Raw genomic sequence first — 27,677 nt, forward strand, 5'->3', positions numbered from 1 at the left:
ACTAATTTTCCATATTTTAATCTTTTATCTAATTAAAAACAAAAGCAAATTTAGAAATGCCGAAAGTATTTTTTTTACATTATTAATTTTAATTGAAAAATAATGGCTCAAAAGCATTTTAATGATATTCCTTATTATAGAACTTTTAAAAAAGTTTATTAATTACAATAGTGGAAGGTAAATAGCGACAGTTGAAGTCCATTTTCTAATTATTTCTATGTTTAAGGATTCTCGCTGCACTGACTGCAAGCTTCCTCAAAAATTCCTGAATATCCTCACGATTTTGCTGTCATCCGTCTTGCTTGTAAATCTATTCATTTTCACTAAACTTTCTTTAAATATGTTTTGATTGAGCACCAGATTTGCAGCCTTCTTCAGCACACCTTCCTGTACGTAAGAAACTTATTATTTATGGTGGTCATCAAAGTTATTAAATGCAAGCACAAAGTAACAAAGTTTTCATGGATTTTATTTTTCTTAATTATACATCATTGCGCAGTAATCTCCACACAAAGAAAAATGAGAGCGTCATAACAAAACTGACAACTCCTTTAGTCTAAACAGAATGTGAAGATCTGATCAGCCTATTCCTCATGTGTCATTAGATAGAAGTCATCTTTCACATCAAATTGTGGCCAGATAAAAAAGCTAACATTGAATAAAATGATTTATAGAAAATCGATTTGTTTAGTTAAATGTAATTAGTCATAGTCCAGTCAGATAAGCAAAGCCAGAAGAAAAGAATCATCAGTTCTGGCCAGAGTAGATCCCATGATCTAGCCAAGCCAGAGTTTCAAATCTTTATCTTCATATCCCAATTTTTTTTTGTTTGAAATATATTCCTCCAAATTCAAAATTAAGATCAACATTATTTCTAATATTTTCGGAAAAGTTTTTTAAGTACTGTTTTTTCTTAATTTAGTTGCAAAGCTCAATATTTAAATAATTAAAAACAAGAGTTACAAAAAATAAGACAATATTCCAGGGCATGGAGAAAAATTTTTTTTGTATAAGATGACATTTTATGTGATACTTAAATATTTACAGTTTAGTTTTATATTTGCTAAAAAAATATTAAAGAAAGCATTATAATAGCATTAAACAAACAAAAAAAAAAACAACAAAGGCATAAATGGCATAAAATCAGAAAGCATAAGCATAAAAAAGCATAAAAAGTGCGTTTCACTCAATTTGTCATAACTTAAAGATGGGCGAGTGATAAATGATAAAAATCATGATTTAACCTCATTGGAACGAAATCCATTTATCACAGGGGAAATAAGACAAATATTCAAACATTAATCTTTCAAGCCAATTTGGCAGATGGACACGACTGGTCATTTTGACGTTGACAATCACCATTGGTCGAGCCAACAAGGCTCATTTGCATGAAATACTTATCAGAGTTAAACATTGATATTAATATGTCATGTATTCTTATCGCTTAACGCACAGATTTAATGGATGCATCTGATTTCAGATGTGTCCAAGTCACTTTATAAGAGACTTGGTCTGGCAGTCAGTCCCACTTTAGTTTGAAATTAGCATTTTTTATTCATAAACGATATCAGCACTGCTAATTAGGTTGATTTGAATGCAACAACTCTGGTCTATTGCTAAAGACAAAGAGAAAAAATAGGGGAGAGAAATCAAGTTTTTTTTTGTTGAAGTTTTCTTTCTGGCAAAAATTATTTATAAAACAATTTCCTTTTTAATTAGATAAATTATTTTAATTATTTTTTAATTATTTTTAATACCATAATTTGATTTTCCAGTTGATGTTATTTTTCATAAAGTTTTCAATAACAAAGCAATTGGGCAAAATTAATGTTAATGTTAATTAAAAAAAAACAATTCTAATCATGCAAACATTGCAACAACTGAAGTGCACTTCAAAATAATATTTTTTAAAAATGAAGAAGGGGTGGTAGGTGGACTCAAGTATTTTCATCAACAAGAAGCGACTCGAAAATGTCATGTTCTAGCGCTCACTTTGACAGTTTGACTCCCTTTGTTCTTTTATTCACCCCTCCTTCACAATTCCTATGTCGACTTTATGTCATCAATTATTTGGTTTTCATTTCTACAAATGAGCGAGTTATTTTAAGCATTTTGCACAAGTATAACATGTGCATGTGCGTGTGTACCTCCTGTCGGTAGAAAAAGATTTACCAAAATGGCTGACAATAAAAACAAGAGCAGAATATGTGTTTTATCTAAATACTATTATTAAGAATCCATTGAATGGTACTCAGATTTCGTACAACTACTTTCAATGAAAAAAATAAACATGCAGCTTATCGGGGTTAGAGTGGTAATCAGCTATCCAAGATTTATGGAGAGTAGTCAATGCATTGTGGATGTGTTATCGGCAACTCCTGTTACTCTCACTTCTCCTAATTTGTCCCTCAATCCTCATTTTAATGAGTGATTTTTCTGACAAAGGGAGAAGAAAAAGCTGTATTCTAGGTTGGCAGTATTTTGTGTGAACAGTCGCCAGAGACAGCGGAAATTTTCTGTTTCTATTTCTATCTTTGCAGTTATGTCACTAATAAGCATGCTGGAGGTAAACGTTTTAACTGGGCTGATGTTATCCGCTTGATAGTCAGGGACCTGAACCTTGGATTAACCACTAAGGAGGCTGTCCTATCAGCAAGTGCCAAGTATTGGGACTGCTGTATTGCCATTTGGTGAATGGATTCTGGACCATGCAATAGCTTTTGGTGGGCCTTCTCAATGCCATATTAGTGGGTAATTGTTACAGCTTAACCTTATGTTTTACAAAAAAAATAAATGAATAATAATATATTTTTTCGTTTCTTTTACTCTCTTACTTTCCCTCTCTGCCCTGCTCTAAGTCTGTTGACTTATTCCACAAATCCCAAAACTCCATGAAAAGTTTCCAGAAAAAATACATAATTAAACCCAGATCTCCAACTTCCAACGCAAACCGCCACTACCATGTCTCCTCCTCCAACATCAGGGGTCTATGCTCCAACCTTTCAGAGGTTGAAACCCAATTACAAGAGACTAAACCAGATTTATTATTCCTAAGTGAAACTGGCATTGAACCAACTATTTCCTTAGAGGAGTTTGTAATTATAGGATACTCTAACTTAATATCCAAATTTGACACCCAAAATCGCTATGGGCATGGAATATGTGCCTACATTAGAGATGGCTTTCCATGTCATAGGGACATCTCCTTAATTAAACCTTAAATCCCCCTATATGTGCTTCCGGTTGCACTTGCTCACACTATTGTTTATATTTGTCCTCTATTGACCCCAAAACAGTGGAGTTACAATCTTTAAAAGCATATCTGAGAAAATTGACCACATCCTGTCTGCTCATCCTTCGGCTAACATTCACGTCTGTGGAGATGTGAATGTTCACAATATGGAATGGTTAGCCCACTCAAACAAGACAAATAATGAGGGGGAGGTTCTATCACTATTTCTCCATTGCTTATGACCTCACTCAGATTGTTCACGAACCCACCAGTGTGCCAGACACCGACGATCAATATGCAAGTCTCCTAGATATTTTTTCACAGCTTGCCCGGAGTTATTTTCATCTTTTGTTCTTTCTCCACTGGGATCTTCCAACTACTGTTGTATCAATTAAGAAAAAACGAAATGTCATAAGTCCTCGGACATACCTCTCTATCGTACAGTATATCAATACTCTATGGCTGACTGGGATAGAGTCTGTGCATCTATATAAGATTTACCTTTGTGTTCCATGTTTAAAAAGGATGTGTCCTCTATAGTATCAGACCTGACGGAATGGTTAATTAATTTTATTACATACCCTCTAAAAATTCCAGCAAAAATCTAACAACTAGCTGTGGTTCTCTCCAGAATGTGCTGCTGCCATTGCGCACAGAAATCACTTTTTCCGTTGCTTCCAACATAATAGTTGTATTGAGACTAAATTCGCTTTCAAAACTACCAGCAATCACCGTAAAAGACTAATAAAGAATGCAAGAGAACTGTATGCTCAGTCCAAAGTGGCTGAGCAGCAGCTTGGTTCTTACCAGTTTTGGCAAATAGCAAACAGGATCTTAAACAGAAGCGCATACTCTATCCCAACTATCATCAATGGACTTGAGGTAATCTCGTCAGCATCAGACAAAGCCAAACTCTTTTGCAATGACTTTGCAGCTAATTCTACCCTATGCTACCGAGGCCGCCAACCCCCCATATTTACTCCTGTATCAGAAAACATGCTATGTGACATACAAATATCTGTGCGTGATGTTGCTAAGTTAATCAAAAACCTTCATTCCAGTCAAGCAACTGCCCCAACGGAATTCCAATTATAGTGCTGAAAAAGCTTCAACCAGAACTAGCTTCCATAATTACAAAGCTGTTAAAGCATTGTCTTAAGAATTGCTTCCCAACACTTTGATAACCTCATCAGTATACCCTGTATTTAAGAATTCAGGTGATCGGTCATCTCCTCAGTACAGACCAATAAGTCTCCTGTGTGTCATGAGTAAGTTACTGGAATCCGTTAAATAGAGAAGTAGTCAACCACCTCAGCAAAAATAACCTTCTTAGTGACATGCAATATGGTTTTCATTCTGCTAGATCTACAGCAGATGTGCTTACGGTTATATCTCATAAGATTAGCAAATCTCTTGACAAAGGATTCCTTTCTAGAGCAATTGCTCTTGACATATCTAAGGCCTTTGATAGGGTATGGCATAATGGTCTACTTCACAAGATCTCCAGCTATGGTATAGCTGGAAATGTCTTCTCAATTATTAAATAATTTCTCTCTGATAGGCTCATAAGAGTAGTGGTTGATGGGCAGAAATCAGAAGCTCATAGTATTAATGCTGGAGTCACTCAGAGGTCCATTCTGGGTCCAACTCTCTTCCTAATCTACATCAATGATCTCCCAAATCACATCCTAAGATCATCCGTAAACATTTATGCTGATATTACTACCATTTATGGCAGCACACCAAAGGCCGGAAACGACCAAGTTCTCTCTCCTCTGATCTTGAGCACATGGTACAATGGGGAAAGAAGTGGCTGGTTACTTTTAATGCATCTAAAACCAAGCTTCTATTTTTACATCATCAACACTGATCCACATCTGACATCAATTGAAATGAATGGCTCTCGCCTAGGCAGGAGCTGTTAGAAAAGTTTTATCCTGCCATGACAAAGTTTAAAATAGACTTTGTAGCCTAGTAGGGGATGCCCTTTTCTCTTCCCTGTAACTTCTTTCACACAGAAAAGACGTTGCAAGCGTATTTCTGCTTTATTATTATTTTCATGGCAAGTGCTCGTCTGGGCTCTAATCTATAGTTTCCCTCCTCGCCAAACTTTCGTCTAGCTGAAAAACCATTTATAATTTTCCTCACTTTTTTTCTGTGCCTAAACAAACGGATTCCATGAGCAAAGTTTCATCTTTAGAACTGCACACCTGTGGAACTGTCTTCTGTTTTCCAGCTAACTACAATATGGTCGTCTTCAAGTCCAACATAAACAAGTTCTTGATGAGCTGTTCCCTTAAGCAATCCAATTTACCAAAGTTACACTACCGATTCCTATGATATGGTCCCATTGACTACTGTACACTCTTTAACCCTTATCCTCGAATGGCCTCTGGGCCTTGATAAATGGTGACCCCTATGTAAAAATAAAAAATTTGTCTTTGATAATGATGTTTTCATATTAAGGCTTTAACACTCTTTGCAAACTTCAACGAAAGATAAAACAATTAAAAAAAATTATTCTTATTCGAAATTGCTATATTCAGACTTTATAATCACGGTCGCTGCATGCCTCTCCATTTGAGCTGCCATTGTTAATTTTTAAATATAGAAAATATAAAATTAAATACTATTCCTGCTTTAGTAAAAATAGTAAGTCTTCAAATATCTTACATACCTCGTGTATACTCATACCCACATATACATGTGTGAAACTAGTAGATGGTACTGAATGGCAAGTTAATGCTGTTTTACAGAGGCTTGCTTATATTGGCCTTATATCTGCACTGACAAAGTGTCGGCTGTGGCTGGGTTAGTCTAATATTAAGAGATTTAACAGTCATTGTATCCAAAGATGTTTCTCCATATAACAATGATTCTACACAATATACCTATAGATAATTGTGAAAAGATGCACTTTTGTCCATTTGATCTCATTGTTAAGCACCCTCCCCTCCCCATCACTTGGGGGAGGGGCAGGATGATGAATTTTACTAATCTTGTTTTTCTGCATAAATAACCCTTAATCCAAACTTTGGATTTTTAGAAAAACTAATGAAGGACATTTTAGATATTTTAAAGATTGCCCATTTGGAGCATGTTCATAATCCCCTTGGGGAAGAATCAGTTTTCCCAAAAGATTTGGTTCAGTTTTCTGTATTTAGTCGTATAAAGTCATACAAAATTTTCTGACAGAAGACGAACAAACAGTGATTAACACTTACATGCTTTATGTGTAAACAAAAAAGTTGAGGTTATATTTTTAAGCATACAAATCATATTTATTCTTCAATTCAATATATTGGATAGAATCATGTGAAAAGGGATTGTGTAAAAAAGATTGGCAGAGAGAACGACCACAATGTGTTTAAATACCACCTTGAACTATTTATACCTGCATGCTCACCATTGACTTTTAGCAGCTTGTTTAACCACACAGCGACTTAAAAAAATAAAAAGTAAAAATATATCAAAAAAAGAAAACAAAAAAAAAATCCAGCAATTCCACTGAAGTTGTCCCTAGTGCAGCTTCTGCGAGTTTCCATGAAGCTGGTGTGAAGAAGTCATACAGCCGATAATGTTAAAGGCCATCTCATATGTTGCACTGAGTATAGGTTGAAGCCTTCAAAGTTCATAGGACTGCATGGAGCGTGTGGACCAACCTCTAAACTCATTCTAGGTGCTGGATGTTCCAAAAGAGATAAAGGAGAGTGGATGTCGTATATCAGCATGGTTTGCACTAGCGGCATGCACAGTGAGACGAAGATTTGTCACTGTGGCAATGCAGCGGTAAATGACAAAAATACTGTGAGCCTTATTTGCTGTATGAATGAATTAAACAGAAAAAGTAAAGCAGGAATCAACAGCCAAATCTGTGTTATCTCATTCATAAATGGGCAAAGAAGGAGGTTGCATTTATTGAGATTGAAACAAATTCCATAGTTTTTGATCATCGTCAGATTGGTGAAAGCATTGACAAAAATCTTCAAAGTAACTTCTGAGAGCAAGAATCTTGAAATTATTGGCAAAAAAAAGAAAAGAAAAAAAAAAAAGAAAAAAAAGAAAATGTTCTTGCAAATCATTGACAAACGCCAAGAATAAGAAACTTATTAAATTTTGGAGCATCTTAGTAATCATATTAGAAACACAAGACATGGAGCCATTGGTTTGCCCTTAAAAGGTATAGTCAGCAAACAAGGCTTTGACCCATCTCATCATTTGCGGTTGAAAGACAGGTTTGGAGTTTGTAGAACAGAAGTCTATGATTCACCCAGTTTAAGGCTTTTGTGAAGTTATAAGATGTAATTAGCATGCAATGCATCGAAGAGAACACCAATAGCTGTGTACTATCTTAGGGAAAATGCAAACATTGAATACAACAAAGAAAAAAATGCCATAAGATCTTTTGATAGTGTGCAAAGATGAGACTATTAAGTGCATGCAGAGGAATGGTATAAATAAAAACCAATGAACTTGGAATAGAAAGAGAAGAAAAACACTTTCTGTGGTCAAAAAAACAGAACTCCTGTCTCGTTCGTTTCTTAGATGTGTTAGTCTTATGTGCAAACGAGACTTGTTCTTCATAGCCTTGAAACAATAGGAAGTCTGTCTCTCTGTTAAGTTGTAGTTCTGCTCGGAGAGAGAGAGAGAAAGAGAGAGAGAAAGAGAGAGAGAAAGAGAGAGAGAAAGAGAGAGAGAGAGAGAAAGAGAGAGAGAGAGAGAAAGAGAGAGAGAGAGAGAAAGAGAGAGAGAGAGAGAGAGAGAGAGAGAGAGAAAAAGTAAGAGACCTCCTCCAAACCAACAAATTATTTTCAATTATCCAAACTAGTGGCTAAGCCAAAAAAACTACAAAATGTACTTTAAAAACGAATTGCTATTTTTTCTTCTCTGCTTGCAATCTTTCAACGAAGCATTGTTTACTAGATTACAAAATCTATCCAATCATTTATGTGACAAGATTTAAAGCAACAGAACCTTGACTAAAAAGTAATACTTTCTTCTATTGGCAATTCGTTTTGTTTTTAGGGTTTTTTTTCTTCATATTTTATCAAATAAACAAATTAAGTTCTGATTTTAAATGCTAAACAATAAATTTTTGGTAATATTTACAGATTTAATTAGACTTCTATTTTAACAACCGAGACAGTTTAAACAATTAAAAAAAAAAAAAAAAAAATGAAGATTTTTAAGCAGAATATTTTTACCTTTCGATAAATTGCAATATCTGTTTTAATACTATGCTTCATTTCTGTCCTTAGAGAGAAACCTCTGTAGACTAAGATAATTTAAATTTTTATCCCAATTTGGAGTGTCCCTTTTTGTAGAACTGGATTTTCTCTACATTAAAAACCGACCTTGTGTCTAACTGCTCTTGTGGGGATGCAAGAAAAATTGGGATATTTGCTTATTCAGAGAAAAGGTAAAAATGATTAAAACTAACAAATTGTATTTCAAATAAAAGCTTGGGTGCATTTGCAATCATAAAGTTCACTTCAAAATCTGCCAACTTAAAAATAGCCAAGTTTGTTGTTCTTATACTTTTGTCGAAGAATGCGGTTTGGAAATTGGTTTGAATGAGTTAAGCTAATGTACTTATTCCTTGAATAATGGACTTACCCAGAGACTATAAATATAGGTGCATTTACCGCTATGTGGTAGGGATTCGTGATATGTACTTCTGTAACATAGTTTTGCTAATACACCTTTTGTTAACTATCGAAAGACAATATTGTTTTAGAGATATATAAAACCTGAAAGATCTCGTATAAAGTATTGCACTCAGACCATGGCTCCAGTCTTTCAACATAGAAATTGGAATCTAATATTGAGATTGTAACTTAAGGAGTGGCAGAGTTACACTAATAATGGAGATTGTTTACGTGTGTGTGTGTGGACAGAGAAAATAGCAATGTAGAGGAAATGCTTTCAGATACATAAACCTTAATAACAAATTTGAATTGAATTACTGAATTTTTGAGATGAGGGTTGGTTATTCATATTATTTCGATTGATCAGACTACTTTTCTCATCTTGAGTGAGATTTTCACAACATTTCAGTTAGTGTAACCTCCAACCTTCAGGTGTATCTTGTTGAACTTGGAAATTTGGACGGAATTTCGAGCGGAACCCCTTATTTACTTCATGGGGGTAGCGTGCTCTTGTTCCGTCAGCCATGACTGGATAGAGGTCTGAAGTAATTTGCAAAAAAGTACAATTGCGAATTACTTAAGACTTCTATCCAGTCATGGCTTACAGAACAAGAGCATGTTAACCCCATGAAGTAAATAAAAGGCTCCGCTTGAAATTCTATCCAAATTCCCGAGTTTGACAGAAACATTTTTTTTTTTTTTTTAATTACATTTTCACCCCAAACAAGGCAAATTGCCACTTTGGTGTAGGGGGCTACTATCAGGGGCAACAACTACTGGGGTACTATGTAGGGATTTGGGCAGCAAGGTGTCGGTTCACGTTACACTTGAACTTCTGCACGTCAGTACTGTTGGGGAAGCAGGGACCTGGAATGGAATTCCAGAGTCTTGCGGTTCTGGGGAAGAAACTATTGGAGTAAAAAGATCTTTTACATCTAGGGACCTCTACAGTGTGGGGGTGGGATCTAGTAGCCTGTCGGGTTTGTCGAGGGTGCTCGCGTCGTGGGGGCACAAGTGATTGCAGTTCATCAGAGCATTCACCACTAAAATACTTGTAGAACAGGCAGAGGGATGCAACATTTCGTCGATGGGACAGAGGCTGAAGCTTAGATGCCAGTTCAGGGCCTATCAGATTTGCGACTCTCTTTTGAACCTTGTCAAGGAGCGAGAGACTAGTAGCAGATGCACCAGCCCAGATGTGGCAGCAATACTCCATACATGGGCGAATGGTGGCCTTATAGAGGTACAGGATACTTTCGGGTGTTAGTAGTTTTCTAGCACGGTAGAGAGAGCCTACCTTTCTCGCAGCGGCCCTGGCAATGCCTTCAATGTAATTGTTCCAACTCATGTTTCCTGTGAACGTTAGGCCAAGGAGTTTGAAAGATGGACTCTCAGATAAAGCTATTGGCCATTGCTATTGGTGGTAGAGAGGGTTTCTTGTAATTATTGAATGAAACTAGTTTAGTCTTGGCAGCATTGAACGCGACCAACCACTTTTGTCCCCATTCCACTACAGATTGGAGGTCTTCCTCTAGTGTTTCTGCCATTTCTTTAGAAATGTGTTCATTCGTCTTCCTGTCGTGTCTGCCATAGAGTGTAGTGTCATCAGCATATATACCCATCTCAGAGGCAATGTTGTCGGGGAGGTCATTTATGAATATCAGGAACAATAGAGGTCCAAGGATAGAACCCTGGGGCACTCCCGCATTTATATCATGTTGTTTAGATGTGCGACCGTCGAGGACTACCTGGATTTTTCTCTTATCTAAGAAGGATTTAATTATGTTAAGTATTCTACCAGTGATACCGTAAGATCTAATCTTCCTGAGGAGACCCTCATGCCATACCCTGTCAAAAGCCTTAGATATATCTAGAGCTACCGCTCTGCCTTCCCCCGCTTTGTCCAGTGATTGGTATATACGTTCAGAGATCACGGTGAGGATGTCTGCTGTGGAACGGGCTTGTCTAAATCCATATTGTTTGTCAGTCAGTAGTTTAGCATCTGTAAGATGATGGACTAGAGCATGGTTAATTATGGTCTCAAATATTTTGGCAAAAAGTGGGAGGAGGCTAATGGGGCGATAATTTGATGGGTCTGTCCTTTCGCCAGAATTCTTGAATACTGGTACAACAGAAGCAGTTTTCCAACAGCCCGGAAAGCAAGCTTCATTAAGACATTTGTTGTAGAGTTTGGAGAGAACTGGAGCTACTTCGGCTGAGCACTTTTTTAATAGCACAGCTGGGATAAGATCGGGTCCACATGCTTTTGAGGTGTCAAGGTTTTTTATGATAGCATGCGTTTTTTATGATAGCATGCGTTCAACAAGATACACCTGAATAAGGTCGGTGTAACCGACCGAAATGTTGAATGGAATTATTTTTTTCTATTATAAGGATTAAAAAAAAAAAGCATAAAATTCTGACTATAACTATGAATAGTAACAGATAAAAGAATAAAACCAATGAAAATAATTTGCTGTTTCAAACTAGAATTAAATTCTCTTTGCCACAATTTACTTAAATTCTTGTAGAAATCAGTTAATTTTGTAAGTAAGGCTATTTTTTTTATTATCTGGAGTTCAGTGCATTATTTGTCATGTATTGTGCCACTATTGGCACATGTGCCATAGGTTGGCCACCCTTGCTTTAATCCAACACTATTTTCTTTCAATACTAAAAATGTTGTGGTGCATTTAACTTTATCACAAATTTCTTTGCTTAAATTATCTGTTGTTCTTGTTGGTATCTTGTCGCTCTCATAAATAATAAACTGCATTTAACAGTGCTGGTCAGAGTCATCTTAGATTTTTTTTACATGTTAAAAAGAAAGTATAAATCACTTGAGTATAAGAGGCCTTTAATTCTGGTATGTTATTTTCATAGATATTTGCAACCATTTTCAAATATGCAGGATTTTTCTAACAAATTGAAAGTTAAATTTAATTTGATAATATTATGTCTGAGATGTGTATATTTGCTGACGATACAACATTCTATAAAATGCACGAGGAAAGAACGGATGTACATGAATCTGACAGTAGCAGAATTGTTAGAAAATGATCTCTAGACCATAGTGGAATGAAGCTGTAAATGGATGATAACATTTAATGCTAGTAAGACTAAACTGCTTTCCTATAACAATTACAATACACCTCTCCAACCACCGATGTCCATGACAAATAACACCCTACCTGAGAATTTTTCCTTCAAACTCCTCGGCCTAACATTCATGGGCAATATGAACAGGAATTGAGGACATTGCGAAGGCTGCTTCAAAGAAGATGGGTTCTTTCTATCATGCTAGAAGACTACTCACGCCTGAGAGTATCCTGTACCTCTACAAGGCTACCATTCACCCATGCATGGAGTATTGTTGCTACATCTGAGCTGATGCATCTACCACTAGCTTCTCCCTCTTGGATAGGGTTAAAAAAAAAAAAGTTTTCAATCTAATAGATCCCACTTTGTCAACTAAGCTTCAACCCCTGTCCCACCACCGCAATGTTGCATTGCTGTGCCTGTTTTACAAGTATTTCAATGGAATATGCTCTGATGAACTCGTTGCACTTGTGCCCCCTTGACATACATCTCCCCGACAAACTTGCTTAGCAAAAAAAAAAAAAAAAAAAAAAAAAAAAATCATACCCCTTCACTCTTGAAGTCACTGAATGCCATAAAGCTTTTTACTCTAATAGTTTTTTCCTCCTAGAAGAGCTAGACTTTGGAAGTCCCTTCCTGCTACCTGCTTCCCTGATTGTACTGATATAAGAAGTGTAAATGTAACACAAACCAACATCTTGTTAATCTTTCTTAGGCATGGCCCTAAATAGTAGCCCCTTACGTCCAAGTGATGATATGCCTTGTTGGAGGTGAACGTGAGTTAAAAAAGATATCGGTTGGTCATGAAATTATTAAACCAATATTTTTATAAGCCATAATTGTTTTTAAAGTAATGGCTTAATTTATAAAATGATTGGATTTAAATATCTTTCAAAATTTTCAATTTTAATACATTAAGATCTGAAAAAAGTGTTAAAACTAGAAATGACTTCCTAGTTAGACTGGCTTCAAATTCCTTTCAATTTTTTTTAAGTGTCACCAAATAATTTTTTTTTTTCTCAACTATTAAAAGATTAAAATAGTTAACTTGTTTATAATAAAATTGGAATGCATTCCGGTGGATTCAGTTTATAATAGGTTTTTAAAAAGTATTTTATACTATTACACTTAATTTAAAAAAAAAAAAAAATAGTCTAAGTCACGCAGAGGTGAGAAACCTACACACATACAAAAAAGTGGTAACATATTGTCTATTTTAAAACAGATTAAGTTATGTCTTTCTTGTTTCATCAACTAAAAAACTCAATATATGCATTTTCTTTGCATTTTGCTGCACATACAAAAACAATTAAAAATTTAGCAAAAATAGTTATGATTTCTAAGCTTGAGATAAGTTTTTTTTCTTTATTAAATATTTCTTTAGATCATAGGGTTTTTTTTGCGTTTTTTTTAATCGACTGGGTTACATATTTATTCTTTTTATCTGCCCCCCCCCCGCCAATGCATACACGATTTGCAGTTCCAAATAACACTATTTACTACAGGCTTTCCTTTCTTTGCACATATTTCCAACTAGTTAGAATAAGTTGATCTTGATTGAAGGGATGGAAAGAGACATCATTCTTGAGATTCTATTTTAAGATGCAGCAAACTCGGAATTTCAACAACAGATTCTGGATCTTTTGCATGCTCTTCCAAGACTCTTAAAACTCAAAAGTAGTCATCACTAAGAGACAAACATATTTCAACCAGTGGCAGTGAAGACTTCTTGAATAATGGATCTACTGACAAAATAATCCTTGTGAAATGTTTAGTCATTATGAGAGCAACAGCATCCAGACGTTAAATTGCTAATTCCATCAAAGACTATGCATAAGCAGCTTGCTCAACATTGCAATAACTGAAACTAATGATACCAATCCAGAGACAAGCAGATGTGCAATGCACAAATTTGCAATCAAAGATGAGTGTGCTACAGAATTTTATTTAGTTTGGATGAAAGTCTTTTACAAAATCAGAGATAGAGTGGGGCGAGGGCACATCTCATCCAGCAAGTTAACCCTCAACAGGACATTAACCTCGATTCATCTGCATTTCTCTCTCACGTTTCAAACACCATCTTTACTGTGGTTGCATCAATATAAACCATCCCAAGCTTCTTGTTCCTCAGCTTTTATTTTATGAAAATAATTAGATCCAATTGCCAAAGACATGCCTTGTTGACCTCCATGGGCTGAGACAGTTACACTTGATACAACCTATGACACTCCCGGGGCCATAGGCTATGTGCATGTAAAATTGGAATCACACTCATTAATTTCTAAATCTTGTTCTTTCAGGCTTGAGACTATTGATTCCTATAGTAAAAGTGGCCGAATGGAGAGTCTATAATGAAGCAAGAGTTGTACAATCACCACACACACCTCTCCTAAACCAATATTGCATTAGTCTAGTGATAATGAAAAGCCCAGAACGAATAGAAAAAATGCTGGGATAAGCAGAAAGAGACTGGTGTTATTTCAAAGTTTTCCTTCTAGACTAGTTGGCCAACCAAGTCTGTAATGTTTAATCTGAAGAAATGATACATGGATTCATAATTTTCACAAACGTTTTAGTAAAAAGCGATGCAAAAAGTCTATGATAAAACTCAAACATGCTGATCCTACTGTGTATAACGATTACGAATGTAGAGCAAACAGAAAACCATGTCATTTTTAAATATTTTTCTGTAAATAAATGTTTTTTAAGGGGACAAATGGGGGGGGTGTTAAAGCATTTAGAGAAATTATCAAAAAACGAAGTTCAACGATCAAAATATGCTTGGATATATTTGAACAAAAATAAAATGCAATTTTTCTTATTTTATAAAAAATAGCTTCAGAGATAGCATGAAGCCACTTGATTTAAGGAGCTAAAAAATTGCTACTTCAAGGTCAAAAACTTATTAACAAGTATTAGAGAGATGGATTCTGATCCAGAAAACAGCAATTCTTCCCCTTTGTCAGAAATTTTGCTAATGAAATATGAGATTAAAAGTTAGTTTGTAACTAAGGGGAGCTAAAGTTATAAATTTTTTTTGTTTAGACGTTTGTTTTCTTCAGATGATTTTCAAACTTTTTGAACAAAGGTGATTACTAAAATATGGCCACTTATGAATATAACAAAGGTCTATGAACAAGAATATGTAGTTACAAGTTACAGGAAAATCGTACAGTGGTACGTATTGTCTAAACGAATCGGTAAATGGTTAATATTTACTTCTTTCCTATTGCAGGAATATGTGGCAAAAAGCCAGAAGACGGAGTAGAGGGAAAGTTGGCGCACAAGAAGAGAATGCAATCTATCTCTGCAAAATTAGCCTGAGCAGCTTTGTTAGCATTCCCCAATAGGAACGCATCAGGCAATTAGCTGTAAACCAACCTTTTCTCAAAGAGAGGGGATAAAACTTAGGAGAGTATATCTTCTAGGACTGAACAAGACCACACTTTATTACAAAAAATAGTTTGCTCACCGACAAGCCAGCTCCTATTTTTTCAAACTGATGTTAATGACGCATTGTTGGTTAATATGAACAGTCGGTGAATCAATCATTCTGAATGAATGCTGGTAAATAGGCATCCTCAAACTAATGCTGTAGATGAGTATATTACAAGATAGTCCATTGTAAGAGACGGGTCAATCACTCCACAGCAATTGGTACCAATTCACCATCTCAATTAAGGAGTTGCTTTCGATTTCAAAATCAAAACTATGATCTAAATATTGATACATTACTTAAGATATACGGTTACTTTAACTAGTATTAATAATATAACTGAGGATCAATTGTGAATTTAATATGCCAGAGAAACTTTCTTGTTCAGAGAAAGTTGGCTCAATCTGTCTAGAGTTAATGCTGTTTGGTTTTGATTTTTGTATCAATAAAACAGATTCAAAATTACAAAATTAAAATATTTGTGCTGAAAAAGATGCAATACTTCAAATTGTTAAAAAATTTTTTTCGAAATCTTAAAATCATGAGAAATGCAACACAAATGAAGTTTGGCAAGAAAAAAAGATTTTTTTACTAGCGTTTTGTCTTGGATCAAAATGTAATACTTGTCCACTTTTAGGAGGTCATTTTCCCAAGCATTGTATCAGAGAGTGTATAGGGGCTTAATGCCTATCACCAAAGGTAATCTCATTTGCAAGCGAGTACTGACAGGGCTATATAAATGAACCACCTCCTTTTGAAGTAGATTTTCTATAAAAAAAAAAAAAAAAAAAAAAAAAAAAAAAAAAAAAAAAGGACCTAGAATTTAACTGTGCCCTTGTGGAGAAGTCAGTAAGTCAGTACAGAAAAAACAAAAAGAAATGGGGATGAATGGCAAAGTATTTCAAACAATCAAATATTGATGTCAAAAATAATTTTTGTTCTTTTTACTCAATTTACTTGGTGCTGTCAAGACAAATTCCACATCGAATAAAATGAAAAACAAAACAAAAAAATGCTTGAGTTTAGTGTAAAGACGTTCAACAGCATTGAATAAAAAGCAAAAAATAAAAGTAAACAAAAATTGTACATCTCATGGTTACAATAATTCTTTAATTGAAGAGCGTTTTGTTTTGTTAATAAGTTGCTAAAATCTTAGTTTTTAATTCTTACAATATTTATTAATTGTAATGAGACCGAGTAAAAATTCCATGGCTGCTTTTTTCGATTAATTTACTGTTAATATTTCTATTCAAATCATAGAAACATTTTGTCTCTTCTTCTGTAAAAATAATTGCCATTGTTAAATATTCTTTAATAAAATGAACATCTATCTTTATTGAAAGTTGTAACAATTTTAATCTTTTTAAAACATTCTTTTCACTATAAAAACAATTGTCAGCTATCTTTTCAAGAAATAAAACCTTTGAATTTATTGTAAAAGGTCTTTTGTCGTGCTGTAAAATTATTAGCTATGTTTCAAAGGAAAAAATGTCACACTTTTGTTAATTTGCAATCGTAATAATTAACTGTATTTACATTTAACTAAAAATAATGCAAAGAGTAGGTTTTTTAAAACTGATGAAGTCAACCCAACAGCAGAATTCGATTTTGAAACAATTCATTTTAAAACAGGTATAGTCAGAATTTTTAATATTAATTTACAAATAATTCTTGTTATCGTTTCACAGAATCCTAGGTGATTGGATGATCTCATTTTTCTGTTAAATGGGTGTCAAAGGTAATGCATGTACAATCCTAAATGAGTATACCATGCAGATTTTAGTTTTCCATTAAATAATTAAAAAAAAATTTTTTTTTTTTACTGAAATATTAAATCAAATTTAAAAAAATATATTAAAGAAAAAAGAAAAGGAAAAAAAAAAAAAAGAAAAAAAGCTTAAAAAAATGTTTTTGAAAACTTACATGTGATGGGTGATCCCATTTCTGTTGAAATTCCTCTTTTGCTCTAGCGAGAAATTCCTTAACTGAAAAAGAGAAATAAAAATTATAGTTTTTCTTCAAATTTATTCAATAAATAAAGAGATGTTAATTGATAATTTTGTTAAAAAAAGAAAAAAAAACAAAAAAAAAAAAAACTGTAATATGGATTTACAACAGAATCAAACAATTTTATCAACAGTTCAATTATTTTTAAAAATAAAACAGCAAAACTGCACCCTCCCTCACACAGGTATGCAGAAGGAGTAAAGTATCTATCAAACTATCACCTTTTATCATATTTCTCTGTTCTGAAGTTTTAAAGACATCAAAAAGCTGGTCCCATACATCAGACCTCTACACACCTTTGCCCTCAAATAAAATTAAACAACAACAAAGTGAGTTTGAGGTGGGCTGGGCAATCTTAAGTAACTACAGTAAATATAATTCTAATTTATTTTATGCAAATTTTTTATTGCAAAAAAATATTTAAAAAAAAAAAAAAAATTTTTTTAATTTTTTTTTTTTTTTAAAAATGTTTTCAAATTTTCTTAGCTTATTCAAAGCTGACAACATTATGAAGATTTAAGGGCCTTTGGGTCAGATCAAAATATCTATTCTGGTCATTTTCAGGTGACCATCCTTACAGATCAATACCTATTTTAAAAGGGGTGGATGTTGCCTGATCATAATATAACTGAGGAATGTCAATGGGGCAGATCATGGCAAATTTTACATCATTCTAGAATGTTCCTATCAACTGACCTTGTCAGGTACTTATGCTGAATACAGACCATACTATTTTTTGATAGAATTTTTGAGTTAATTCAATTTTATGATAGCTTTTGTTTATTAAATTGTTAGGTGAAAGTACAGAATAGTTAAAGGTTCCTCTCTCTTCATGTTAAGAATGGGTTTCTAAATGATAGCATTATTTCAGGCGGTCTGTATTCTGCATAAGTACCTTTTGCCACAGTAGTGGGAAAGACAAACTTAACCATGATTTAGTCAGATCTCATAATTTTTTGCCAATTATATTAGACTTTCCCCTCATTCAAAATGGCAACAATTAAAGAAAAAAAAAAAAAAAAAAAAGCTTTACAAAAATATGCGCAAAACATGAAATTAAAATTGTATTATTTACTGCAGTTGCTAAGGATTATTATCTAAAGAAGCACACAAACCAAAACCATCAGGTTAGAAAATACATAGGTTTATAGTAGTGGAAGAATGTGTAAGTTAAATATGACTTAAAGGAGAATAGACATATTTTTGGATTTTGCAGACTATTTTTCTCATTTTTTAAGTGTTATTTTCACAATGTTTCCGTTGATGTAATCGCCAACCTTCTTCAGGTGTAGCTTGTTGAACTCAGCAATCTTTATATTGAACTCGGAAATCTATACAGAATTTCCCTTTATTTAATCTATGAAGGTAGCTGGGTAGAAGTCCTAAGTAATTCTGTAATTAAATTTATGAATTAAATAAAGGATTTCGTTCAAAATTCCGTGCAAATTCATGAGTTTGACAAGATACACCTGAAGAAGGTCGGAGGTTACATTGGCCAAAATGTTATGAAAATCATATTCAAGATGAAAACAATCTGAAGAATATGAATCTCAAAATTTCAACTAAAAAAAAAAAAAAATGAATAAAACAAATCGAATATGCCTACGTTAATGAGGACAGCATTTCTTTTTGCATACATATCTTTTTTGTATTGCCAGTTGAGTTGGAGTACAGCATTCGATATACATTGGTTTTAGTGTTTGTGTGTGGAGTGCACTAGTTTTATTTGCGTTAGCATTAAAAAAAATAAGATAATAAAATTCCCAATGAATTAACAGATATAATTATCAAGACCTATTTCAAATGAAAAAATCTTGGAAGATTTCATGGTTGGTAAGAAGTCATCAATTATGAGTATTTACAATGTGTTTGTACCGAAGCATTTTGTGTGAATTGCAAAAATGAATACACTTTGTCTTCATTTCAGAAAACCCAAAATCATTTGCTGATCTTATTTAAATCTGGTTGTACTTTACTTTCTGCCATAGGCATATGTTTTTGCTCAGCAGCAAATAAAAACGCATATATGACAAGTGAGCCATTGATTGCAGTGTCAGAGTTTTTAACAATGTTATTTATCTTAATATTAAAGCGTGTCACTGATGGGATACTTCCATGAGGTAACCTATTTTCTTGCTCTTTCATGTCAGAAAATGTAGTTCTGACTCCAAAACTTTTAAAATAAATTTTGGATAAAAAAGGTGTATCATTGCTGAATCAAGGAATAGACTCCTCCACAAACTGAGCATAAGGATGGAAGTTAAAGGTCTGAGTAAACATGGGAAAAACCAAGATACCCTGAAGACATGATGCCCAAAAACCGGTTGTCAAATGTAAGTATCCTTGTGGTGTATATAAAATGGACATTGGTAATGCTATTATAGACCGAAATGGTTTGGCCACATCCAATGCATGGCAGTCGGCAAGTGGCCAAGAAGAATCATTAACTTTGATGTCCTTGGAGCCTATCCAAGAGGTCGATCTAGGAAGAGGTGGAGTGATACCATCAAGCAGAACCTGAAACATCATAGGTTAACAGAAGCATTGGCAATGGACTGAATTAAGTGGAGAGAAACCATTCGGCCAAGTTCATCAACCTAAATGTCCGACCCTCAAACTAGGAGAATAAGTGACGATAAATGTGCCATAGTAATCATAGCATTCTGCCTTCTAATTCATTATACCAAACTTCCAGGTCATAGTATTTGTTGACGATAATGCTGTAGTTTGTAGAGAAGCAGTTGGTAATGTTGAAGTTAGCAGGAGAACCTACAATTTGCAAACTATTACCTTACAAAACAAATTACACCAAATACATTTATGAGGGTCATTCCAAAAGCAAAGCCTTCTTTTTTTTTTAACTCAAAAAGTTGAAGAGCTATGAAGATGTGAGTGGTACCATTAAAAAGAGCAACTTTTAGGCTACAAAATTTATTTTTCTACATAGTCACCACCATTCTGAATATACTTTTGCCAGAAATTCAGTAACTTATCTCTGCTTCTGATACACGTCCATGACTGGAGTTGCTTTTTTAGAGTCTCACACCATCAATATCTGCAAGCGAGATGAAACTTTCATGTTATGAATGCAAAGATTCTATCATAACAATGAAATTTGCAATTCCTTTTATCCAATCAAATGGAATAAAAAAGTATGAGGCATTACTTTTGAAACAACCTTTGTACATGATGAATCCATATTTGAAGATTTAATAACGTTTTATCAAAATGATTGGATTCAGTATTAAAAAAAACAAAATAAATAGGGTTGATATGCCATAAAACGAAACGAAATGTAAAAAGTTATGTTTGAATTACTAAATTAAAGCAGTGGATCTTTTTAACGTATTCTTGTGATATTATGAATTCATTTAGTAATGCCTCATACGTGGGAATAAACCAAGAATTTTAAAGCTAGTGTAAATGAATTTTTAATCAACAATTTTTTTTAAACAAGTCAAAAAGTGTGTGTGTGTGTGGGGGGGGGGGGTTAGCGAGTTAGAATCAAACAATGGTGAACTCTGAAAACATGACAAGATATCTAATATCACAAATACTGATCCAACGGGTCACGGATGATTTAACTGCAATTAAGATTGTTCTGTTGTTACTTAGTGTTTTATATTTGGCTGACCAATGGACAGAGCGTCTTATAAGAGATGCTTGAATACATCTTAAACACCTGGAGGATTTATGGAATAATAACAGATTTGAGAGGAAGAAAAAATAAATGTATGACGTCATTATTCAAACTTTGCCGCTGATAAGCAGGTGTTGATCGATTAAATGAAAAAAAAAAAAAAAAGTATTTTGTTTGTGTGGAATGTTTTACATCAACAAAATCCATTTAAATGGAAGCCATAAAAATTAAATAGAATTTAAACAAAATTTTTTAAACTAGCAGGGTTATTCTACATCACCTGGGATTCTAATTTCTGCAAATTATGTACATTACACCCCCCCCAAAAAAAAACTATATTTGTTTCATCTATTAGGTCCCTATAAATATGACATAACATAATTTCTTTTAAAATCTTCAAGATAATATATATTAGTACTGCATACTGCATAATTACTCTGAAGAAAAAATAAAATTCATCAACTCCTTTCAGAGCTGTTGGAACCCTTAAAAATTCTTTTGAAATTTGCTACAATTAATTCAATGCAATAGTAAACCACTAACTTATTGCTAAAAGTGTAATGTAAATCTTTGTGTGAACTGCTTTGCTCTTTATTATGTGTGAATTTTATCTTGAATGTACAGCCTTTTGATTTCTAAAAATACATCACATGCACCCAGGGCCATATTAATAGGAGTAAATATTTAGCTTTCTAAATAAAATAATTTTTTTCTTCCAATTTTTGTATTCTAACACCTCTTTAATCATTACACAAAGTTTTCAACTCTGCAGTAAAAGTAAAAACTGTCGATACCTTATGACTCAATGTATTACAATATTACAATTTGAAATGTCTTTATTATTTTGACACAAATCAAAGTAAAAATAATAATCTGCCAAGTACGATCGTGAATCGATTGACCTACAGCAACAAGTACAAAATTATAATACTATTAAATACATACACGTCGCTTTACGGCATATCAACTCTTTTCAGGTTCAGTTATTTTGGTAAAAGTTTTTATGCATCAAGTTTTTTTTATAGTGTAAAATTCATAGTGTTTGGTTTGTTCTGTAGAGGAAATTTTTTATTTTTGGTTTTGCAACACATGATTGAGTTTTGCAAAAGGAAAAAAAAAAATAACATCAATGTTTGGTGAATTTTAGGCCAGGAAGCCGGTATCTTGAAACAACCTGATCTGCTAGAGCTAGTATTAAATTAATATACAGTGATTTGAGGACTTGGTCTGTGCAAGAGTTATCTCCTCCGACTCCCTCTATGATAATAATCAAAACAAAAACTGCTGATCAGATTAAATGTGAAATTCGTTGAAATCAACTGAAAATGAAATTTTTATTTTTAACCTGACAAATACTTGTCTTCTATAATTGATGAAACATTTTTTTACTGTAATGTAGTAAAAAAGGTGATCACCAAATAAGGGGGGTGGGGGGCAAATTGACTATTTTATTATATAGATATGCAATCAAATTTAGATCATGACATTGCATACCTTTGCAATACAAGTTGAATTCTGTCAAGGTCATACAAGATGTGGGGCAGGGAGCTTCATTCATGATAATATAGGTTAAGTAGCGAATCTCTATGATAAATAACCAAAGTTATCACCAACAATGTGACTTGTACTTTTTCTGTGACCTTGACCGTTAATCTAAATATTCTCAAATTAAATTAGTTGCAAGTTAGATCATGACAGATATTTTGATCAAGTTTGGTAACTAGTGATGAAGCGATGTGGACGCTAGCTGTACACAAACAGTTAGAAATTTGATCTTGGCAGAGGTAACAACAGTGACAAAGGATTCAGAGCTGGAAGAAATGAGAATACAGTAGACCTCATTCATTCCTAAGCAATATTGGATATGCGTGCTAGTAACAACTATTTTCTGAAAGCCAGAAAAATTATTTTAAGAGTTTTGCAACAAACATGCCAAACTTTGTAAAAAAACAAACAGAAGTTATGAACATCGCTTATATTTGTGTCAGCGATTGCATGGATTGTTGAGTTTTTAAGATGGCAGTTTATAAGTGATTGCAGATAATAGAATCTGTTGAGAGAAAGACAGGTTATTAAACAAAGAACGGCGTTGTTGTATGTGCATTTTATTTGAACTGCAATGCGTACGACTGGGGAACTTTATGAGACATTATTGTGTACAAAGGGACTTGTTCACAGAAACAACTCACAGTGAGCCAATCAGATATGACCTGGCAAATCATAAAAGCAAAGTTTATATTTGCAGATTGCAACAGAAATAGAACTGGCTTTCATTTTATCAGTGAAACGTTCGCCTTTGCTTCTGAATTGCAAGAAACAGGTGCATCTCAAAGCGAGACAGGAAATGACCTGCACTTTTATTCTAATTAGTCGTTTTAAGCAACAGGAAGTCTTTACTTTTATGAAAAGAAAATCTAGTGCTTGTTCATAAGTTCTCCCAATGTTTTGATAGACAAAAATAAAAAACTATTTGATGCAAGTACCTATGATAGAAAGAAAATAGTATATACCAAACGTCATGCAAATTGATCAAGAAGTTAATAAAAAAATCAAATTTTATAGCTAAATGATGAAGAACAATTTTTAAGACTATTTTGAAATTCATAATTTGTCATGTTCTCCCTAAAACATTATTCAGCCTTCTACACCATCCATAATACCTACGAATTCCCATTAATTGCTTAAAAATGATTTTTGGTGTATTCTATTTCTTTCAGTCATAGATATATATGATTTTTCTTTATTTTTGTTTTTATTATGGGGAAAGTTATGGGCAAGCATCGAAAGTTCTCAATATAGCTACTATCAAGGTGAATAGAAACCATCTCCAACTCCTTTTTCTCTTCCACTTAATATCATTTAAAGATTGAACAGTTCGCTTTTTGCGCTAACAAACAGTAAGAGAGCTACAATTAGAAAGGAGTGGGAAGGCTTACTAATCTACTCTTATCTTGTTTTATTTGGTTGTTTTATATTCTTGCTTTTTGGGGTGTTTTTAGTTGTTGCACTGTCGTGCATTCCTACATCTGTACGCATTCTTGTAAATTAAATGTATTAAATCCTGGGAACTTTCAAAGTAGTTTAGCTCTTACAGCAAATGCGATATTATGGAAAAAATGATTAATTTTAGAGAAAATTATAGACCCCCTTCCCATTTTATTAACTTTATGCATAATTTATGTAAATTTTATATAAATAAAACAGATGTATGTATGTGTGTAAATATTTAACCGAAAAACTCTTAAACTATTGGTCTCATAACACTGAAATCAATAATAGCAATCATACACCAAGTAAATCTTTGTTTGGATGGAAAATGTGTACAGAAATATGTCAGCAAGTTGAAATGAAAAATGTTTATTTCGACTTGCCAACATATTTCTATTAGTTTTACACAAATTCATTCATAGCTTGAAGTGGTTTAATTTCAAATCTTGTCTTATCTATTTGTCGATAGCTCAAATAACAGGGGATGTAGCTGTAGCGCTAAATATTTTGGTTTTGATTCTACGTGATGATAACCAAATCAGATTTTTAATCTTTGGGAATCAGTACTATATATTGGGTACAATATTAGAGAATTACAAAATCTGCATGAATTAAAATATATTTAAGCGTATTTTATCACCGGGCAAGCCCCCCCCCCCATAGTAGTGAATAAATATAGCAAAACGATTTTTTACTTTTCTTTCCTTCTTTCTTTGTTTTAAATAGACTCACATTATTTTAACTGCAAACAATCCCCACTTTTACCATTATCTAATTGTTTGCATTTAAAATGAGTGCGGAATCTCAAAAAAAAAAAAAAAAAAAAAAAAAAAATGTTAAAATAAAAATATAGCCATCAAAGATACACAAGATGAAATGTGAAAAAAAAAAAAGTGCAAACACTTAATTTTTATGTGTGACTCAATTCTGAAATTCTTTGAATAAAACAAACGTTTTCACCCACCTCCACAGAGCCGACATTTAGCCACATTTTTGTTTGATATTCAAGGTGATATTCCTTTTACATTTTTGGATGAATTTCTTATCAAAAAACAAATCTTAATCTGCTGTTTTCAGATCAGGTTAAAGCTAAAGAAAATCTTAATTTTAGAATTTTACTAAAATCCTAAGCTGTGTGCTATTTTAGGTAAAACAGCAACTTTCAAAAACAGTTACAAAAATCATTGGATCATACATTAAAAATACTTAACTTATTTAATTGATGAAGAAAACTACTTGCACCAGGAGATTTTTCTTTTTTTACACCTTGCAAAAAAAACAAAAAAACAAAAAAAAAAAAAAAACCCCGCAAACTCAAGGGGAAATGACAAAACTATCCTTAAACAAAAAAAACCCAAATTCTATGGAATTTTCTAGTTTGCAGCAAAAAATATCTGGAAAATTGGAAGGAGGCATGCACTAAAGTACATATTTTTTGTTGGGAGAGGGGGTTCCTTGATGTCATTTATCTTGTACCTTCTTGCCTACATTTTTGGGGGTTAAAAAGAAAATCACTGATATTTTCATTACACATGATCAGGTTTAAATGAGTAAAAATATTTAAATGTACTTCTCCATGTACAAAATATTCTTTGATATAAATGATAAAATTATTTTAAGGCAACATGTAAGTTAAAAGATAATTTTTGTTTGATTTTGTTGCAAAATTGGTAAGTCTGAAAAAAAAAAAAAAAAAAGAAAAGAAAAAAGGAATTTGTGTATTGCAATTAATTAAAGAAATTTTGAGGGAGTCGTTATCAGGTAAATTTGATAAAATACCAAAAATATCAAATACTTCTTCGTAAAGATTCAGTAGGTTTGTGAAATTGGTAGCTCAAATACCGAACACTTAAAATTTTCAAAAGGTCAGACTCCAGCTTAAAGAAATCTTCCATGAGCAATAATCTCTATGGAATAAAGAATTGTGACTTCTTGTAATTTTTTTTTTCAACTGCAAGAATTTAATTACTATTTTTGTTTGTCAATTAACTTTTAATTTAATGCTTATTAAAATAAATACACCAGCATCAAATTAAACGAAAATTTAAAATAGTCTATTTTTAATATATTACAAAATTAACTTTACAATAATGCATTTTGGTTTTTTCATAAAATAATTAAAACCATTTTTTAACAGTTGAAAGAAAAATAAACAGTAAAAAACAAACAAACGAACAAAAACAAGAATTACTCTTTGAAAGTGAATAGAAAGTTATTTATACTGGCTTTAAAATCACATTAGCAAATCTGCATTTAAAAGATTGAAATTTTTGCAATCTATTGACATCACTAGTTTATGAATAGAAAAGATTTAAACAACATTTATATCTTAACAGTTTTATACTAGTTTGGTTCAATTAATAATGTAACAATTTTAAATAAAGTAATAATTTTGTAAAAAAAAAAAAAAAAAAAAAAACACGACATAGTTAATATAAAGCAAGCAAACAAAAGAAAACGTAAGTAAAACGACTCTCCTGGGCAACACCGAATGGGCAAAGCTAGTTCAATCTAAATAAAAATGACGGTAAGTGTGTTTATTCGTTTGTAAAAAAGATAATGAAAAAAATCTTAGACGTAAATATAAAAAAAAGTGACATTCAAAATGAAATGGACTCATATTATATAGACCAGCACGGCACTCGGCGTTGCCCAGCGGTTGGGGTGGAGAAGAGTCTAAAGCATGACAGTTAATTTCTTACCAGCAACGTTCAGTATGAAAACAGAATCAACATTTTAGTCATAATCGCATATTTCTTTGAAAAATTTTAACTACACATAAGCGTGTGAAATCTAGTTAAAAAAAAAAGAAAAAAAAAAAAAGCTAGTTTCTTTTTTTTAATTTCAACATTAATAGTTGATTTATTATTATTATTATTATAATTATTATTATTATTATTATTATTATTATTATTACTACTACTACGAGAAAAGTATTACTTGAAGAAATAAAATAAAAGAAATTAACTTGTTCAAAGTTTTCATCTGAAAAAAAAAAAAAAAAAAAAAAAAATCCAACTGCTGTAAAACGACAAATGGATACTACTGGATAATTCATGTGTATTTTAAATATTAAAAAAAAAAATCAATAAAAATAAATTTGCTTTGTTTAATTTTATTTTATGAAACAGAAAATCCATTAAAAATGAATTTCATTACATGGTGTTCTAATATATTTATGGACCTAACCGATAATTTCCCTTAGTGACCCTAAATAGAACCGAAGGAAAATTTCAATGATGTTCTAAGAGTATAGAAGAACTTTTACTATTGTTAAAACTTATTTGTTCTGTAAACATCAATTTCTATAGCACACAACCTTGTATATAAAATAAAGAGAACGCCATTCTCTGTTCTAATTGAATGAGACAAGCAATTTATTCCGCATTCATTTTTTGTTGTCATATAATACATTACTGATAGTTACTCTCCCCATAGTCACGAATGTCCGTTGGGGCACTCTAAATATCGGCGTCATGTGCATTGTATTAAATCTCCTCTCGGGGTTCATTTGCGATTAATGTTCTTTTCGCTTGTAATAACATTTCACAGTTGAATTTCTTCTCGAGCATTGAGATGGTCAGAATTATCGCTGTTTGTCATGACTATATTTCAGTTTTACCCTGG

General features: G+C 32.9%; 1 protein-coding gene across 18 annotated transcripts in view; it reads right to left on the reverse strand.

Annotated features, from left to right (window-relative positions):
- The window catches only part of LOC145301055 (cAMP-dependent protein kinase catalytic subunit 1), a 486,812-nt gene that overhangs the window by 107,038 nt on the left and 352,097 nt on the right, over positions 1-27,677 (reverse strand). For all 18 annotated transcript variants that reach the window (XM_080144558.1, XM_080144556.1, XM_080144548.1 and 15 more), the window contains one exon: positions 17,339-17,400. In XM_080144558.1, the coding sequence (XP_080000684.1) occupies positions 17,339-17,400 (62 nt within the window). The remainder of the gene's footprint in view (positions 1-17,338; positions 17,401-27,677) is intronic.

The sequence above is a fragment of the Euprymna scolopes genome, chromosome 2, assembly GCF_053919585.1.
Source record: "Euprymna scolopes isolate OS-2025 chromosome 2, ASM5391958v1, whole genome shotgun sequence".
Taxonomy (NCBI): Eukaryota; Metazoa; Mollusca; class Cephalopoda; order Sepiida; family Sepiolidae; genus Euprymna; species Euprymna scolopes.